This window comes from Chrysochloris asiatica, unplaced genomic scaffold (genome assembly GCF_000296735.1).
Source record: "Chrysochloris asiatica unplaced genomic scaffold, ChrAsi1.0 scaffold00077, whole genome shotgun sequence".
NCBI classification, from domain to species: Eukaryota; Metazoa; Chordata; class Mammalia; order Afrosoricida; family Chrysochloridae; genus Chrysochloris; species Chrysochloris asiatica.
In genome coordinates, this window is record NW_006408595.1 from 3566675 (window position 1) to 3587142 (window position 20468).

Sequence of the window (20468 nt, forward strand, 5' to 3'; positions counted from 1 at the left end):
CATTTCCTCATTTTAAATCATTCAATGTTCTCTTATTCTATTTGAACAAATGCCTCTTGGTCTATATACAGGTTCCTCATAAGCACAATTAAGTGTTCCAGAAAACACATACTTCACATTGTTGTCCATAGCTCATCATGATCCACACAATTTACACATACTTCGCAATGTTGTCCATAGCTCATCATGATCCACAAAATCAAAAGCTTTTGGGTAGTCAATAAAGTACAGGTAAACATCTTACTAGTATTCTCTGCTTCAGCCAAGATCTATATGACATCAGCAATGATATCCTTCATTTTACATCCTCTTCTCAATGATATCCTTCATTTTACATCCTCTTCTGAAACTGGCTTGAAACTCTGGAAGTTCTTTGTCAATGTTTTGCAGCCATTATTATAGTACCTCTATAGCAAAACCTTACTTACATGGGATATCAGTGAAATCCGATGATTTCCAAATTCTTTTGGGTCACCACCTCTCTTTGGAATGTGCACAAATACAGATCTCTTCCAATCAGTTGGCCAGGTAGTTGTCTTCCAAATTTCTTGGCATAGATAAGTGAGTATGTTCAGTGCTGCTTCAGTTTGTTGAAATATTTCAGTTTGTATTCCATGCCTTGTTCTTTGCCAATAACTTCAATGCATCTTGGGCTTCTTCCTTCATGATCATTAGCTCTTGATCATACACTACCTCTTGAAATGGCTGAACATCGACCATTGCTTGTATAGTTAATGTGTGTATTCCTTCCATCTCCTTTTGATGCTTTCTGCATCAGTCAATAATTTGCCCAGAGAATCCTTCAATACCACAAGTCAAGGCTTGAAGTTTTTCATTCGTTCCCTCAGTTTTGAAATGCTGAATGTGTTCTTCTCTTTTGGTTTTTTAACTCCTGGTCTTTGCACATTTCATTGTACTATTTGTCTTCTTGTGTGGGCCTTTGAAATTTTCTGTTCAGCTTTTGTACCTTCTAACTTCTTCCATTTACTTTAGCATCTCTATGCTGGAGAGCAAGTTTCAGAGTCTCTTCTGACATCCATTTTAGTCTTTTCCTTCTTTCTTCTCTTCCTAATGACATTTTGCTTTCTTTCTGTATGGTTTTCTTGATGTCTTCCCACAACTCTTCTGGTCTTTGGTCTTTAGTGTCCAGTGAATCAAATTTGTTCTTCAGATGATCTCTAAATTCAGGTGGGATATATTCAAGGTCATATTGTGGACTTGTTTTAATTTTCTTCAGCTTCAGCTTGAATTTGCTTATTTATGAGCAGCTGATGGTCTGTTCCACAGTCTGCCCTTGTCCTTGTTATGGCTGATGATATGGAGCTTTTTCACCATCTCTTTCCACAGATGTAGTCAACTTGATTTCTGTGTATTCCATCTGGTGAGGTCTATATGCATAGTCGTCTTTTATGTTGTTTATAAAAAGTATTTGCAATAGATAAGTCCGTGATCTTGCAAAATTCTATCTTGCGATTTGTAGCATCATTTCTATAACCTAGGCCATATTTTCCAATGACCGTTCCTTTCTCTTTTCTTCCAACCTTTGCATTCCAATTGTCAGTAATTATCAATAAATCTTTATTTCATGTTATCAATTTCATACTGAAGAAGTTTGTAGATTTCTTCAATTTCATCCTCACTGGCATTAGTGGTTGGTGTGTAAATTTTGAATAATTATATTAACTGATCTTCCTTGTAAGCGTATGTATATTATCCTATCACGATGTTGTGCTTTGTGACAGATCTTGATACGTTCTTTTGATGATGAATGCAACACCATTCCTCTTCAATTTGTCATTCCCAGCATAGTAAACCATGTGATTGTCAGATTCATAATGACCAATACCAATCCATTTCAGCTCACTAATACCTAGGATATTAATGTTTATGCATTCCATTTCATTTTTGTCAATTTCAAAATTTCCTAGATTCATACTTCATACATTCCATGTTCTAATTATTAATGGATGTTTACAGCTGTTTCTCTTCATTTTGAGTTGTGCCCCATCAGTAAATGAAGGTCCCGAGGGCTTTACTCCATTCCTGTCATCACGGTCAACTTTTCTTTGAAGAGGCAGCTCTTCCCCAGTAGCATCTTTAGTGCCTTCCAACCTGAGGGGCTCATCTTCCAGAACATATCTGACAGTTTTCCACTGCTACTCTAAGGTTTGCAGTGACTAAATATTCAGAAGTAGTCTGTTTCTCCTTCTTCTTCATGTGTCTTGGTAGATAATGATGTTAACATAAGTGCACTTACTCTATGCTAAAAAGTTTAATTGTGTTTTGCATACCTCACTTTATCTTGCTTTATTCTCACATAAATCTAAGGCACAATAACTTTTATTATCTTAATGTACAGAGAAGGAAACCATGAGTTGAAAAAAATAAATGCCTTTTCCAAGGTTACAAAGCTATTGAGAAGCCTGAATCTTAATCTGGGTTCTTCCTTTAGCCTTAGTTTGTAAGAAAGTAATCAAAGCATCAGAATGGTATCTGCATCAGAATCATCTGGTTTGCCTGTGAAAAAAGCAGATTCCTAGGCCTAACCTTAAACCGCTGACATAAATTCAGAGAGAGTTGTTGTTGTTAAGTGCCATCAAGTCTGTTCTGACTCATAGCAGTCATCTATAGGTTTTTGAGGAGCAGCTGGTTAGTTTAAATACCAACCTTGTGGTTCAAACTGACCTTGTGGTCGAGTGATTATCCTACAGGGAGTGGGGTCCAGAAAAATGCAGTTATTACTTTGTGAATCTCTAAGCTGTACTACAGGATCTCTGGTAACATAGTGGTTACTAGTCAGGCTGCTAACCTCAAGGTCAGCAGTTTGAAACTACCAACTGTTCTGCAGGAGAAAGATGAGGCTTTCTACTCTCATAAAAAATGTACAACCCCGGAACCCTATACAGGGTCGCTAAGAGTCAGAACCGACTCCACAGCACACCACCACCACCACGCTGTACAGCACTGCTTCACTTACCATTGGTAGAAACCATCTCATGCTATGTAATTGTAAAGTAATATTCTATTGCATACTTTTAGTGATAACACAGTCTAGAATATAACTTCCCTTGGAATATATTGTTATAAAAATGTGGGATATCAGTTTTATCTGTTAATTGGACTTAAGGAAAGTTTAATGTTCACTGGTTTAAAAGAATCATCATTTTTTATCTGAATTCATTTTACTTATTCCACAGTGCATTTTTGGGGTAAAGAGTTCTGACATGAAGTAGGACAATTTCTGGATGATGTGGGAGAATAAGGAATCCTGGTATAAGGCTGTGGGGTAAATGTTAAGTGCCATTGAGTTGATTCCAACTCACAGTGACCCTGAATAGGGGTTCTAAGGGGAATCTGGTGAGAGTTTTAATGGCTGACCTTGTGGTTCAAACCAACCTTGCGATCTAGTGCTTTTGCCCACAATGCCACACCAATACTGTACTGCTAAGTACAAGTTTGATGGACCAATCCTATCAGCTATTCCTTGGATTCCCTATACAAGATCACTTTGAGTAGGAATGAACTCAACAACAGCAATTAACAACAATAACAACATAGGGGAATAAACAGATGGGTAAGACAATTCCTAACATTAAAGAAATGAGAAAAGAAGGTATTCTTTAGGGATTTTCCAGTTTACTGGAGGCCTGAGATTGTACACTTTGAAACAGGAAGAAGTGGATAAACAGTGCTGGCCATTGGAGGGCATTGGCAAGGTGAAGATAGGCTCTAGGGATGGGCCATGTTGGGCTTCTAGGCTATAAGAATGCTGAAGTTGTTCAGTCAACGATTGTTCCTAGCGACATTAAATTTTTTTCTGATCCTTTTCATTGAGCAAAGAGACATTAAACACTTTAAATTCTGAACTTCTCAGAGAATGAATTCTAGTAATTATGAGTTTAAATCTTTTCAGATTTTGACTGTGAAAGTGGAAGGCTATTCTAAACATCCTAAGGGAATTATTTCACGTAGAGATGTAGAAAAATTCCTTTCAAAGAAAAAGACATTTCCAAAGAACTACATGTCACAGTACTTTAAGCTCCTAGAAAAATTCCAGATTGCCTTGCCAATTGGAGAAGAATATTTGTTGGTTCCAAGCAGGTAACTCAAAACAAAAATAGAATTACTGTATGTTCATTACTTATATTGGTTTAATCATCAAAGTGAATTTGCTCTATGTTACATGTATTAAACATGTATTGTATTTTTCCTTTTAGGTCATCTTTTTTATTGAAAGTTAATATTTGCTTTTAATGAAAATACTACATCATGAAATGAGTGCCAGCCTTGTTCACTGTTGTAACCTTAGCATGTATACTAATGCCTGGCACATAATAAATAGTCATTAAATACCTATAACATTGACAAGTATAAAAATTTGGTAATAAATTATGTTGACATACATGTGCAGAAGCAGGAAATTCACATATTGTTGATAAGAATATTCATTTCTTCTTTGGAGAGTATATTGGAAATATACACTGTTATTTTAAATGTACTTTCTTTTTTGATCTAGCAATATACTAATAAAAATATATCATACAGATATTCTCAATGTGTGCAAGGGATGTTTGCAAGGATGCACATTAAATCATTGTGTATAATAGTTTAAAAAACCTTTCTGTAGCCTCCTCATTTATATGGTACTGAAAGAGTCTTAAATAATTTTGCAGTGAGTTATCAGATGAGAGAGAAATTACAATGGAGGCCTGAATTCTAGTCCTGCCTTGTTTCATGTTGCTTTATACATATGTAAAGAGCCCCAGTGGTGCAGTGGCTAAAGCATTCAGCTGCTAACTGAAAGATTAATGATTTGAACCCACCATGGGAGAAGATGAAGCAGTCTGCTTCTGTAAAGATTTACAACCTCGAAAACTATGGAGAAGTTCTTCTCTGTCCTGTAGGGTTGCTGAGCTGGAATTGACTAGTAGGCAATGCATTTGGTTTGAGGGTTATAAGGACATGTGAATTGTTGTAAATGTTATAAGGTAATGTCACACTGAAAAGTACAACTTGTACTGATGAATGGATGGCAAACAATTCTAAAAATAAATATACTTTCATTTTTTAGGATATGTATTGTTTCTGGAGTACTGGTGTGGCACTGTGTGTTAATGAGCTGGATTGCAAAGTCAGTTTGAACCACAATGTTGGCAGTTCAATCTTACCAGCTGCTCCTCAGAAACCCTATACAGGGTCACTGTGGGTCATAACCGAGTCTATGGCACTTAACAAAAACACAAAAAATGTTTCTAGCTTGATTTTGTCATTAAGTGCTATCGAGTCTGTTTTAACTCATAGAGACCCTGTATAGGGTTTCCAAAGAGCGACTGGTGGCTTTGAACCACCAATCTTGCAGTTAGCAGTCTAGTGCTTATGCTACAGTACCACACCAGGTTTCCTACTTATATGTTGTTGTTGTTGTTGTTAATTACTGTTGAGTAGATTTAGATTCAACTCATAGCGACCCTGTATAGGGTGTCTGAGAAACAGCTGGTGAGTTTAAACTATCAACCTTGAGGTTCAAACCAACCTTGTGGTCCAGTGCTTATCCTACAGTGATATACCAGGACTCCAATTTATTAGTGTCCACAGAATTACTGGAAAAAAGTCATGCATTTATTATATTTGACCATGCATTTCAAATAATAGAATGACCACTACATCTTTCAAGTAGAAAGAAAATGTAGCAAAAAAAAAGTACAATTGCTTAACTCATTGATCCTCAATTCATCAATGATATTGATTGTGGTTTTTATAAATGTTTTATTGTGAATTATGTGATAGTTTACATGGGAGAGCATTAGCTTTACATTCATCCTATTGTATATCACTTCATTGCCATGGTTACAATCCCCTCCATGCATCATCAACCAACCAAAGGGTATACCCTGCAAGCCTGCTCCCAGGTTGTCAGCACACAGTCCCTCTCCCTCTCTGGGCCTTGAGTTCTCATCCGCTCCATCTCTCCACGTCAGATATTGATTGTTTTTGAAGGTGTATAATGCTGGTGTCCTTTCCCTTTAGTTTGTCTGACCACAGGCCTGTGATAGAGCTGCCTCATTGTGAGAATTCAGAAATTATTATTCGATTGTATGAAATGCCCTATTTTCCAATGGGATTTTGGTCAAGATTAATCAGTCGATTACTTGAAATTTCACCTTATATGCTCACAGGAAGAGGTACGTATTTAGTTCAGACATGACTGGGGAAAAACATGTTAAAGTTAATAATACGCTAGTTTCCAGAATTTGTTTCTTTACAAGGCAGTTGAAAATCAGAAAATAAGTCCTTAAGACCTAAGAGTAATCCACATAAAGACACATGTGCACATATAAACTCATGCAATTTGTCAGGAAGAAAATTCCTTGGGTCCTCATTCAAAATCTATTTATTATTTTTAGCATAGCTTCAATTGTGATGAATATCTTGCTTTTGTGATGAATAAATTGCTTTCCACACCAAAGCCAACATTAGTGTTACTGTTATGCATCGTCAAGTCAGTTCTGATTCACAGTGAATCAGAGGCTTTCCCAGGAGCGGGTTGAACCGCCAGCCTGTGGTTAGTAGTCCTATGGCACCATAGCAGGACTGGAAGCAAACCTGAAGCAGCAATTTTGAAAGGTGAAGATTGGTAGAGAGAGTCATTGATTTAAGCATGCAAAACATGAGGAAATAAATTGAACAAATAAAAGCAAGAAGTTGCTGTTGAATAGTCAAGGCAGTGAGGGAAAGTTTGTGTGTGTTGTGGTTGTGTTTTTCTAATGACATATAAACTCAGTAAATGTAATAGGCCCCAGGTACTCAAGTATGTATTGTAATAGCTCTATTCTGTTGTACAGTCCCTTAAGGAATTTATTGCAAAAGGCAGAAATAGTTTACATCAGCAGCTTTTCCTTCTGGGACAATGAAATGTTTTAGTGCTTCAAAAGGAAAACATGTTGGATTGTGCATGTGTCTGTAAACTTCATTTTTGCCGTTATTGTATTCTGAAATAAACCTTATTTTAACATAGCATTTACCAAGATATAGTAGTTATACTTCATTAAAATGTTCAGGAAATGTTGATTTAAACATGGTCACCAATTTGTTTTTAACATATGTAATAACTTATGATTTTCTGTTTTCATCTATTAAATATATTAGATTACTTTACACTATGACCTTAAATGCATCATAGACTGTCCTTAGGTATTTATTTTATTGCAAATGCAAAGATAAAATATTTAATAGATGTGAATGAGGACTCTGGATGTATCATTAAAGATCCCAATACATTCCTGCAAAATAAACTGATCTACATTCATATTTCTTGCATGTACAACATCTTTCCTCTGATATATGGAATTGTTAATAGTTATCAGAATCATTTGGGTTCTTTTAAACCTCCTTTAGAACGAGCACTTCGTCCAAACAGAATGTACTGGAGACAAGGCATCTACTTGAATTGGTCCCCTGAAGCTTATTGCTTGGTAGGATCTGAAGTCCTAGATTTTCACTCAGAAAGTTTCTTAAAAATTACAGTTCCTTCTTGTAGAAAAGGTAAGAAAATGAATTTAAAATCTTAAATTTTACCATTAAAGAAATGAAAACATGTCTTTTCACTTTGCAGGCCCTGTTTTTTTTCTGTCTTTGCACCAGTCTAAGGCATAGCTAGGATGCTGATGAGTTTTTATTTGGGTTGTGTAGGCTGTATTCTTTTGGGACAAGTTGTGGATCACATTGATTCTCTCATGGAGGAATGGTTTCCTGGGTTACTGGAAATTGACATTTGTGGAGAAGGAGAAACTCTGCTGAAGAAATGGGCACTGTATAGTTTTAATGATGGTGAAGAGCATCAAAAAATTTTACTTGATCATCTGATGAAGAAAGCAGAAGAAGGTAAGTGCTGATGCAACCGAGAAATGTTCTTAAATGATCCTCTAGTATTTTCTAACAGACCTTTGTAATAAGTGTAAAATTATTCTTACTCCAAATGGATATATTGAAAGTTACTGATTTCAGTTGTCATGGCAGTTCAGAAAATTAGATTGCATTTATTACCAATAGAACACCAAGATTTTGTGTTCTCAAGTCTAAATGGTTGCTTAAAGGTTTGAATACTGGTTAATTAAACAGCCTAGCTGCATCTTTATAATGAGAATACTAACCAAGCCTACCTTATTGTTGTGAGGATTAAAATAGAGCGCATTGAAGGAATTTATCAACTTGTCTGTTATATAATAACCCATTGCCTTTGAGTTGATTCTGACTCACAATGACCTTAATATTGTTTGTGTTTGTTGTTAGTTAGTTAGTTCCTACTCATAGTGACCCTTTATAGGGTTTATGAGAAGTGGCTGGTATGTTTAAACAGCCTACCTTGTGGTTAGCAGGTCAGTGCTTATCCTATAGTACCGCACCAGGACTCCAGAGTAAAATTGCCCCAAAGGGTTTCTAAGATTGTAAATCTTTATGGAAGCTGACTGCTACTCTTTCTCCCACAAAGCTAGTGGGTTTGAACCTGTGACCTTTGATTAGTTGCCTAGCATTTGACCACTGTGTCACCGGCGTTTTTGTATAATAAATACTCTATATTTTATATAGTTTTTAATATAGCAAATGTAGCAGATGTACAGGATAGATAACTGACTTCCCAATCATTTTTCAAGTTATCTAGGGAATTTCTGATTGAGTGAGCCTAGAATTTGGATTTTTAAGGATCCTAAGTAAATATATAAGGAGCCCTGTGTGCTAATGCATCAGACTGCAAAGTTGTTTGTACTGCAAGGTCAGTGGTTCAAGCTCACAAGTCGCTCCTTGGAAACCCTACATAGGGTCAATATGGTTTGGAATTGACTCTACCATACTTCACAGCAACAACAAATAAATCTATATATACAGCGAACCTTTAAATTTTTATCAAGTTTTCTAAAAAAAATATATGGTTAATAATAAAAATCTAAAGAAGGGATTAGAAATTATAGATAGGAATTTATTTATATAATTAAATTTTTTTTCTTTTATCTACTTCTCAGGAGACCTTCTAATAAATCCAGATCAACCAAGGCTTACCATTCCAATATCTCAGATTGCTCCTGACTTGATTTTGGCTGATCTGCCTAGAAATATTATGTTGAATAGTGATGAACTGGAATTTGAACAAGCTCCAGAGTTTCTCTTAGGTAACTGTTTTTGTTTTTTTAATTTGAGAGTAAAAATTACAACACAAGGTATTTACATTTTTTTTCTTAGAATTTAGAAAATATTCAAATATCATCATTAGATTTTGTTGTGCCGTGCATTACTTGAAATGATCATTCTGGCTATAGTCTTTATAATTCCAACAAAATGACTGGGTTGTTATTGTTATTAAGTGCATTTGAATTGGTTCAGACCCATAGTGACCCTGTACAGGGTTTACAAAGTACCTGGTACGTGTGAACTGGCGACCTTGTGGTCAGCAGTCCAGTGCTTATCTTACAGTGCCACCAGGATTCCAGTGACTGGGTTTGTTGTTATTAAGTGCTATCAAGTTGGTTCTGACTCAGTGACCCTGTATAGGGTTTCTGACATAGGCCTATGCAAATGTGAGGTGTTTGTGACTCACCAAGGGGAATGGATAGTTTGCTAATTATGTAAATAAGATGCAGGAGACACTTATGGAGGTGGGACCATGCAAGTAGGTGTATGAAACCCTAATATGGGGATTGGTCAGTTTTGCCATCCTGCTAGGCTTAAAATTAGTCATCTCTCATTACCATCAAGAGAGAAGAGCCATAAGTGGTGCATGTGATTTGGATCTGAGATCCCTGTGCTGAGAATGTTCTTGATCCAGGAAACAGAGAGCTGTGACATTGGAGATGGTAGGAAATGGCAGTGAGGGGCTGTGGCAGAGCAATAGTGACAGCAGCAGTAAAGGCTGTAGAACCAGAGACAGAACCATGGGCTTCTCAGCCCACAGAACAAGAACGCGGGGTGCCTCTAGGCACTTTTCAGGGAAGCAAGGTTTGCCAACCCAAGTAGCTAGAGCTGAGCACCTTCTGAAGTGCCTCTGGGCGCTTCATCAGCAGATAGAAAAAGCTTGGTAAAACTTGCCTGAGTAGGGCAGAAGCCAAGGCACTGTAAGAACTAGACGCTGAAGGCCACAGTGAGGCAAGCCTATAGGCATAGCTGAGATGAGATTGTCCTGATCAAAGATCTGTATCATGAGTGTTCTGGAACCTGAAATGTAACCTGTTACTTCCCTAATAAGTCCTATAACTATGAACATGGGCTATCATAGAAGCAGAAATACTTCTGAAATATGTCTTTACATTCCTTTTAATTGCCAGGGATGAGGGAAGTAAATAAGTAGATTTTCCATTGAGTTATCTGAAGCAGCAATTTTTCAGCCTCAAACAAAGTAAATAAAGTACCTCATAAGAGAAGATTATTGTGTAGTCAGAGCAGCAATTTTCTTACTTAATATGACACTCATGAAATATAAACAATTTGATTGACAGCAGCAACTTCAAAGACTTGATAGGAAAATTGGTGGTAGTGGTTTTGTGCCGTGGTGTTGGTTCCAACTCATAGTGACCCTGTACAGGGTTTGCGAGGCTGTAAATCTTTACGGGAGCAGAAAGCCTAATTTTTCTCAGCTGGTAGTTTCGAACTGCTGACCTTGAGTTAGCATCCCGATTAATAACCACTACGCTACCAGAGCTCCTTTGATAGGAAAATTAGGGAAGTGATCATTTGGAAAAGGAGAGAGAATGTCTGTATGACTTGAAGAATATAATCAATGTCACTGAATTGTACATATAGCAATTGTTATTGGTTTATGTTCTCCTGTGTTTATTCTTAACAACAAAAATAAGACAAAATAAAATAATTTTTAAAAACTGGGATTGAAAATTAGGGCCACAGTCAAGTTATACACATTCCACAGGGTTGATTTAATGTCCAGTATTGAAGAAAATTCTGGATTTTTTGTGTGTGGACTTTGTTGTTGGGCATGTTTATATTTAATTTAAATTAAATTTCCATAAAGAAAAACCCTAAAATCCACTAGTCAATATATAACATCATTAACAAAATTATACAGAATTTAAAACATGACATATAAAGATAAATAATTATTTTGTACATTCATTCTTCATGTTGATTGGAATATTTTAAATGACTTTAAATGTTCTGGGACTCTGGAAGTACATATATTAGTAATATGAGAGTAATATAAGCTGTTGAATTGTCAAAGTGTAATTCTAGATCTTGTTGTTATGTGCCATGGAGTCGGTTCTGACTCATAGCGACCCCGTACAGGGTTTCCGAGGCTGTAAATCTTTATGGGAACAGAAAGCCTCATTTTGCCCCTGCAGAACAGCTGGTAGTTTTGAACTGCTGACTTTGTGGTTCGCAGCCTAATTCATAACCACTATGCTACCAGAGCTCCTTAATTCTAGATCTTACCCAACACAAAATTAGTGAGTCAAAAGGTGTAGCCTTCTCTGAAGGAGCCCAAAATCAGCAGGCAAAGCTTTAAGAAATATCCCTTTTTCCTGCATGATGATGTGTTTCAGATTAACAGATCTATTATTAAGAACGGTCTATAGAAATGTTCATAAAAACCGTTTCTGTATTTATTATTCCATTAATCATGGCGCTGATGTTGTTGTTATGAAATGCCATCGAGTTGGTTCCGACCCATATCGACCCCGTATAGGGTTTCCAAGGAGCAGCTGGTGAGCTTGAACTGCTGACCTTGCAGGTCAAATGGCTTTGCAGTCTGGCACATTAACCCACAGCACCACACCAGAACTCCATTAATCATGGTTGTTGTTGTTAAGTTCGGTCAAGTAAGTTCCGACCCATAGTGACCTTGTAATCATGGTAGCAGTGATTATATGCTGTGAAGTTGGTTCTGACTCACAGCAACCCTGCATAGGGTTTCTGAACCTGTAAATCTTTACGGGACCAGAAAGCCTCATCTTTCTCTCACATACAGCTGGTAGTTTTGAACTGCTGACCTTGAGGTTAGCAGCCCAGCTCATAACTACTACGCTACCAGAGCTCCCTTACATTAATTATACAGAGGAAAATGTTGATGTAATTATTCTTTATTCTGTAGCCCCCAAAATCCGTAAATATCTTTATTTACAGAAAACAAAACCCAGATCGGGACTTCTCAACCTCAGAACCATTGACATGTTGGGCTACATCATTTTTGTTGGTGGTTTTTAGGGGTTATCCTGGGCATTTTAGGATGTTAAGCATAATCCCTGGCCTCTACCTACTAGAAGCCAGTAGTAGATTCTTCCTCCCAAGTGTCTTCAGATATTATCATTGGGGGCTGGAGAGTAGACATTGGCCCCACTTGAGAACCACTGACCTAGACAGATCAAATATAATCTTTCTAATAACCTTTTATACATAAAGACTTTCCCAGCATCTTTATGCTAGGCAGATTTGGTGAAGAGCATCCATTACTGCTACCCATTTCCTTGTAGAGGAAGGACTAAATTGTAGGTCTTCTGACAACTCCTTCCCACATAGCAGTAGTTATTATGCATTGATTAATATGACACAATTTTATAGACTTGTGGATATTAATACATTTTTTGTGTGCATTTCTTTACCAAAATAAATGCATGGGAATGTATTATGTTTGTCCAAAGAGTTGTAGGCTGCATTTCTTCTTTTAAGGGACAGTTTTTCTGGAGAGTTACAATAGCCAAGATATTTCAATGTTGTGATTTGATGGTGTTAGGAAGGATGCCCTACCTTCAATTTTCTATCCCACTTAGATGTCACAAACTCACTGCAAATAGACACTTTTAAACCTTTTTCAGCGTCAAATCATCCATAGTAGATGTCAAAGTATAGTCTTTTAATACTATAGCGATTCTAAAAAATAGAACTCTAAACTTCTCCCACTTGAAATTCTGATTTATCTACCTAGTTTATGTTTCTTCTTTTTGCTCCATTAATCTTTTTCTCTATTGTAGGTTGCTATCTGGATTTAGGGAACCACAAGATGTGTCTATTCTTTAAGTTTTCATCTCTGCTCTCCATTGCTTGCATTCTCTGACCAATTGCTTTCTTTTTCTTTTCCCTCTCCCTTTCACTCACTCCTAGTTCTGATTACAACTCTGTCTGTTTCTAAAACTTTCATTCTCCCTTCAAACTTTTGATGCTAATGGTACTAAATGAATGGTTCTAAAAGTTGGATATGTATTTAGTGCTGGAGGGATAGGATGGAAGGCTAACATGACTAATAAGACACAGATAATACTTCAACTTATTTACACTCTAGTAGAAGGTTTCATAAATAGTCACATGAGTAATTTGCTCTTTTATTTTTAATATACGTGTTTCTGAGCATAAAATAATATGTTTATTATTGACCACTCATCTGTCAATTTGTTTACTCTGGTGACTGTTTGTTGATGTGATACTGGAAACTATGCCACTGGCATTTTAAATACCAGAGGGTCATCCATGGTGGACATGTTTCAGTGGGGTTTTCAGATTGACATAGAATACAAAAAAAAAAGGAGAAGCAGAACACTTCTGAAAGTGTAACCCCTGAAAACCTTATGGATAGCAGCATAAAATTGTCTGATATGGTGCCAGAAGATGAGTCCTTCACGTTGGAAAGCCTTCAAAATATGACTGGGGAAGATCTACCTCCTCAATGTAGAGTTGACCTTAATGACATGGATGGAGTAAAGCTCTTGGGACCATTATTTTTGGATCAGGCACAATGCAAAAAGTGAATAAACAGCTGCAAACATCTATTAGTAATCAAACGTGGAGTGTACGAAGCACAAATCTATGAAAATTGGAAATTATCAAAAATTAAATGGAATATGTAAAAATACATATCGTAGGTGTTTGTGATGTTCTGGTGTGGCACTGTGGGTTAATGCGCTGGACTGCAAAGTTGGTTTGAATTGGAAGTTCACTAACCACTCCTTGGAAATCCTATACAGGGTTGCTATGGGTCGGAAATGACTTGACAGCACTTAACAACAACAATATATAGATGCATGGTTTAATTTCACAACTTTGAAACAATAATTTTTAGTATGTCAATTTCCTTCCATTTGTGAATGTATGTGTGTGTTCATTCAGTTCTATGTATGAAATAACTGTAAGTAAGTAAACAATGCACAAATAAGGATTTATTGTATGTCGATGGAAAGTAGCTTTCCATTAGGCTGATTGTGATCAGTTTTTAATATGAGTTACTGAAGACATTGGAATCATGGTATGGCACTGTAGGATAAGCACTGGACTGCTAATCACAAAATTGGCAGTTCAAACCAACAGCCACTCATTGGAAACTCTACACAGGGTCTCTGTGAGTCTAAATCTATTCGACAGCACTTAAGAACAACAACAGCAACTGAAGGTATTGGGCCTATTGTCTTGACAAATTCTCCAAAGACTGAGAGGATGGTATAGCAGAGCTATTTAAGGAATGACAAAAACAAGAGTATGGAATACAGATGCTACAAAGTATATAAATATTGAAGACATTCTGGTTCTCAAGCCTGGCTGATTATTACTGTCATGTGGAAAACTAAAAGCAGAACACAAAATCCCTAATGCCTAGTCCATCTCGGAACTCATTAAGTCAGAATTTTTGATGGTGGAGCTCAGATATTAGTATTTGTAAAAGCTTCCCCTGATGTAGTGTGCAGCCAGGACTGGGTTAGAGCTGTGTAAGAGCCAAGAGAACAAGTTCAATGAGAATGAGAACTAGAAAGAAAATTTGGATTTCATGAATTAAGAAACTAGAGTAATTTGTGTTTGAGCAAGAGAGTGACACAAAGTAGAGATATGGTGAAATTAATGAGGTAGGAGAGTATAGAACGAACTGGAGGCGAAAAACTTGAGAGGTTTCTACAGTCGAAGCAGAAGGAACTAAGGCAACCAAATTGATGTGTTGGCCATGGAGATAGAAAGGAAAACATGGGTTTGAGTGAAGCAGCACCCACTCACTGTTGTCCTTGAGTTGACTGAGACTCATAGGGATCCCATTAACTGTGGGGCTAGGAATGGTGAAGAGAGCTTAAGCTTATTTTTGGTTTGAAGTCCAGAATGACAAAGAAAAGGATTTTTGTTTTGTTTTTATCAGGTATTTGGAAATCGTAATAAAAATCAGTTTGAAGAAAAGATGATCAATGTGGTTTTTGATGGACTATGACTAAAATTTGAAAGACCTTGCCAGTGAAAAACTGGAACACAGAGTAATAAATATAGACTATATTTCTGGAAATAGCTTTGAGCTATGCATGAAAATGTGAAAATTCTTTGCTTACAGAGAAAGATGAGGTCCTGAAAGTAGATGACACTTTTGAGGGAAATTATATAGCAGGGAGACTGGGAGGCTGGACACAAAATCTTTAGGTATATCTTAGTTCAGGGAGTTGAAGAAGGCAGAGATAGCATTAGAGATTTAATTCAATGAAACAAGTAGGTTGGATTTCCTTTCAGTAATTGAAAACGATCTAAGTTCAATTTTTTGCTTGAGCAGATGATTTTAAGTGTCTTCTATTTTTCCCCCCAAAAGGTGATGGCAGTTTTGGATCAGTTTATCGAGCTGCCTATGGAGGAGAAGAAGTGGCTGTGAAGATTTTTAATAAACATACATCACTTAGACTGTTAAGACAAGTAAGAAAGCTAATAATATTATAATATTAAACCATATATTGTTATCTTCTGGAACTCTTATTTACATGAAATTGTGAAATGCAAATTGATACTTTCCCAAGATGTTTACTTAAGTTTATGAAATCCCACTTTTGCCCTATTTTTCCTTGGGAGTAAAAAGTATTGTTTTGCTTCTCCAATTGCGAAGCAAAGACTGGTTAAGCAAAACAATACAGTTGAAAATAAAAGAAACCATTTCCTGTAATTGTAATATTCAAATTTGATATAAATTTGTTTTTTAAGTCATCTATACATAAGGAGCTCTGGTAGCGTAGTGATTGCGAATCGGGCTGCGAACCGAAAGGTCAGCACTTTGAAACTACCAGCTGTTCCATGGGAGAAAGATGAGGCTTTCTGCTCCTGTAAAGATTTACAGCCTTGGAAACCCTGTACAGGGTCGCTATGGGTCGGAACCGACTCCACGGCATATAACAACAACCACATACATTGGCATAAACTCTAGACTGCTAAGGTTGGTGGGTCACATCTACCTGTGGCTCCTTGGAAACCTATACAGGGTTGCTATGAGTTGGAACCGACTTGATGACACTTAAGAAAAACAAACCAACACACTACTCAAAGTGTCTGTGACTCATCAACAGGACATTGGACCGTGTTAGACTGTGGAATTCTGGGCCCTAACAGTGGTATTACATTTCCTCAGTTTGTTTCATGGAGTCCTGGTGTAGAACTGTAGGATAAACACTGGACTGCATACCGTGCATTTGGTGATTCAAACATAGCAGACGCTCCTTGGAAATCCTATACAGGATTGTTATGAGTTGGAACTGACTAAGGTACTTAACATCAACAACAACCCCTACTACACAGTTGTCAGACTTCATCTGCTTCTGCCTACTTCCAGACTTGAAGCCTAACAAGCTCCTGGCTTCAGGTCTTGTTTTCCTCAGGTTTATCTTTAATTTTTTGATCCACAAAGAGATTGATGCTTCTTTTTATTAAGCATGGCTTCTGTGTGTTCAGCATAAAAGCAGCAGTTTAAAGCCTTGTCTTCCCATGTTAATTTGGTTGGAGGTTAGACATCTTCAAATACAGTTCTGATTGATAACACTGGACTTCTTTTTTTCTGTATTTTGCTATTGACTCCATACCACAAAAAATGAAGGAAATAAGCAGACTTATCCTATCATTTCCCTTCCGGACCCACTTTCCAATTTTTGAAATCATGTACTTACAACTGTTTTTCTATAGCTTAAAATTGTTACTCCACTGGGTTCAGTTGCAATTCATTGCAATGACCACATAGAACTCAGAGATAATACATACAGTTATGGGGCATATTAAGGAAGTTACCAGTTTATAATCTGGGGTCAGAAATTCTCAGAGCACAGTTGTTCTATTGCTCTGCTGATAAATGCCCATAGGACACACCATTCTACCATATGCCTTAGCCTGAAGGTACTCGACTCTAGCAAACCTAGCTCCCCCACTTCAGTGCCTGGAGGCACCTCACTCTACAAGTAAGCTTCCTGCCCAAAGTCACTCAGCTCTACTTCCTCTGTGGGCTGGAAAGTCCACTAATCTGTCTTGTGCTCTGGTTCTTGGTTCTGCTCGCTGCTGCTGCTCTGCCGTTTTTCTGTTATCACAGCTTTCTGTCACTGCATTGAGGAGGTTCAATGCACAAGGATCTTGGGATCCCAAGGATGAGGCCCACTCCTGGCTCTTCTTCTTTATTGGTGGTTAGATCCCCACTTCTGCTTCTGAGATGGCTCATTTTAAACCCATACTAGAGTTTCATGTTTTTACAATCACAATGAACTCTGTTAACATCCACAGCTGAATAATGTCATCCTATCAGTGTCTTCTCCCACCTTTTCTTACCCAGACCCAGCAGGGCAGAAAAGTTATTTGGTAGTAGTTATAGACTTTGATTAAGGAGCTCTGCTAGTGTAGTGGTTACGAATTGGGCTGTGAACCTTAATGTCATCAGTTCGAAACCACCAGCTGATCCATGGGAGAAGGCTGAGGCTTTCTGCTTCTGTAAAGATTTACAGCCTCTGAAACCCTGTAAAGGGTCGCTGTGGGTCAGAACCAACTCGCTGGCGCTTAACAGCAACAAAAATAGACTTTGATTAGAAGAAACATCAGATAATTCACTACACCACAGTTGCCAATCTGATACTTTTTCCTAAATAAGGTTACCTTTTAATTTATTTTTGAAATCTGGAAATTGTCTTTTGATTATCTTCTACTTTGGTATTCAGACATGTTACTAGTATGTACTTGTATGTGGGTTGTGGATAATATATACCTCACTATTTGGGAAGCAATTCTTTGCAAGTAATGTTTTCTATTATTTATTATTTTCTTCCCAATATTTACTAATCATTCTAAAAGAAAAGAAAACAAAAAACCCAAACCCAGTGCCATCAGGTCTGTTTGGACTCATAGGTGCGCTCTAGGATAGAGTTGAACTACTCCTCGATGGTTTCTGAGATGATCTCATCTTTACAGGCACAACTGTGTCATCTTTCTCCTGCAAAGTGGGTGATGGCATTGAACCATAAGCTTTACATTAGCAGTCTCACTGTGTCACCATGGCCCCTTTAATAACCAGTAGATATGTTTTTAATTAAGTAGTTACCATACAAAGTATGTACCATACAAAGTGGCGGACTAGATAGTAGGCAGAGCAAACCTAGTCAAATCCCTGCTCTCCTGGAGTTTATATCCAGTGACTTATGGTCCATTGTTTCTGATTTCTCTTCCTGGAATAAAAATAGATAAATATATATATATATACTAGATTGATGAAGGATCTTTTGAGTCTATTTCCCACATGTTTTGAGTTCTTGCTCATAGATTCATCTATAAATTGAATGATTTGATTATCTTTTTCAGATTTCTAATTTGGGTTTCCAAAATGGATATCTATTATTTACCCTGGTGTAGCACTGTAGGATAAGCACTGCTCTGCAAATCGGTTTGAACTACAAAGTCGGTGGTTCAAACTCATCAGCTGCTCTTTGGAAACCCTATTCAGGGACACTGTGAGTCAGAACTGACTTGATGACACTTACCAACAACAATTTGCAGGAAAAGTGTGGGAACTATGTCTGTCTTAGGCTGGTTTCACAAGGGGAAAAGAGAATCAAACTCAAAATCAGCCCAAAGGCTGATTCCTATGAAGTGGAGGTCACCCCTACAACTCTCTTTACCCTGTTTTACCACCAGACATCCTTTTCTGCTTCACATCTGGGTTCAACAATCCATTGCAATGGCCACACAGAACTCATAACACTATTCATGATTGGGGGTTTATCAGAGTAGTGAACAGGGTACAATTCAACATCAGAAACGACTCAGGATGCAGCAGTTCTCCAATCCGAAATGCCTCTTGTCTGCCATACTGAAGGCCTACCTCACTGTTGTCTTTGGCCTTTCAGCCATGTGGCCCTGTGGCCTCAATCCTGTTCAGGCAAGTGTTACCAAGCTCCTTTAGTCAGTCTGTAAAGGTCCAAAGGGAACATTCTGAAGCCAGTTTCCTGCCCATAGGCACCCAGCTTTGCTTCATCTATGGGCCTAGATGCCTACACTAGCTCATTGTCACCAGCCCTGCACTCACTGCTCTTCTAGATAGGGATCTCATGCTGTACTCAATCTCTTCTTTCTTGATGATCCTGGGATTTTCCATCGCTGCTTCTGAGATGACTCCTTCTAAAGCTAGTAGTGACTGCTAGTGGTGACTGCATGGTCCCACCTAATCACTTGGTGGGTGTTAAGAAGATGTTGGATAGAAAAACCATATCAAGTAAATTCACGTCTGACATAACTTGAGTTTTACTTATCAGTCTTAATTTCCAGAAATTCTTATTGTCTTCTCTTTATGTTGTTGTTGTTAGTGCCATCAAGTTGATTTTGACTCATAGCTACCCTGAATAGTGTTTCCAAGAAGTGACTGATGAGTTTGAACCACTGACCTTGTGGTTCAAACTGACCTTGACATCCAGTGCTTTATCCCACAGTACCACACCTTGGTTTTAGATGTAGTATCCTGGAGAATCTCTGTTCATATCACTTTAAATCATTGTATTCAATTCTTTGTATCGTCTTTGTTTTCTTTGAGGTCATCTAGCCTATGGGTCATCTTGGTCTTTCTCTTTTATGTTGTTGCTTCTCCAACTTGAACATTTGGGTTTACTCTTCCAATTTCTGAACTAAGAACTGTATTGATGAATAAAGGGTGTATTTGTGTAGGCATATTTACTCAAGATTATTGTCTAAATATGAAGTTGAACCAAATGTGCTATATTAGGGAGTAGCGCTTATTTATAGATACTCCTCTTTTGGGGAATAACTGAGATTACACATATGACAAAGTAAAGACGACTACCCTGAAGCAAATAGTCCTGGATTTGAGATTATTTTGTCAAGTTTAGAGCTGCATATTTTTCCCTTTGACTGTGTTGGAGAATTATAGAGGCTTGATTTTGCATCTCTTCCTAGTCCAGAAATCTGCAGTGAGCTTCATCAGATAAATGATCTTCATTTTCTATCTTCTTAAAAAACAATACAAAAATCACAAGGGTGCTCTCTTTAGGGTTGGTTCTGGTCAATTTTCTGTATGATTCCTTTAATCTTTATTCTCAAAGGGTAGCTTTTCTCATGGTAGTAAATTGATTACAGACTTCACAGAAAATTACAAAAGAAAAGATAGTGTCTCTTTTGGGATCTCGTATTTCAAAGGAGCAGAAGCTTTATACAGTAGCCCATTAAACAATTTCTCTTAGCTTCTGTGGAATCACATGTCCTTTTCTCAATAAGCA

The 20468-nt window shown here is 37.4% G+C and overlaps 1 protein-coding gene across 1 annotated transcript in view; it reads left to right on the forward strand.

Annotated features, from left to right (window-relative positions):
• LRRK2 (leucine-rich repeat kinase 2) overlaps positions 1–20468 on the forward strand; it is a 254242-nt gene that overhangs the window by 135414 nt on the left and 98360 nt on the right. Inside the window, 6 exon segments of the mRNA XM_006865300.1 lie at positions 3914–4101; positions 6028–6182; positions 7396–7542; positions 7690–7881; positions 9018–9164; positions 15542–15642. Coding sequence (XP_006865362.1) covers positions 3914–4101; positions 6028–6182; positions 7396–7542; positions 7690–7881; positions 9018–9164; positions 15542–15642 — 930 coding nt within the window.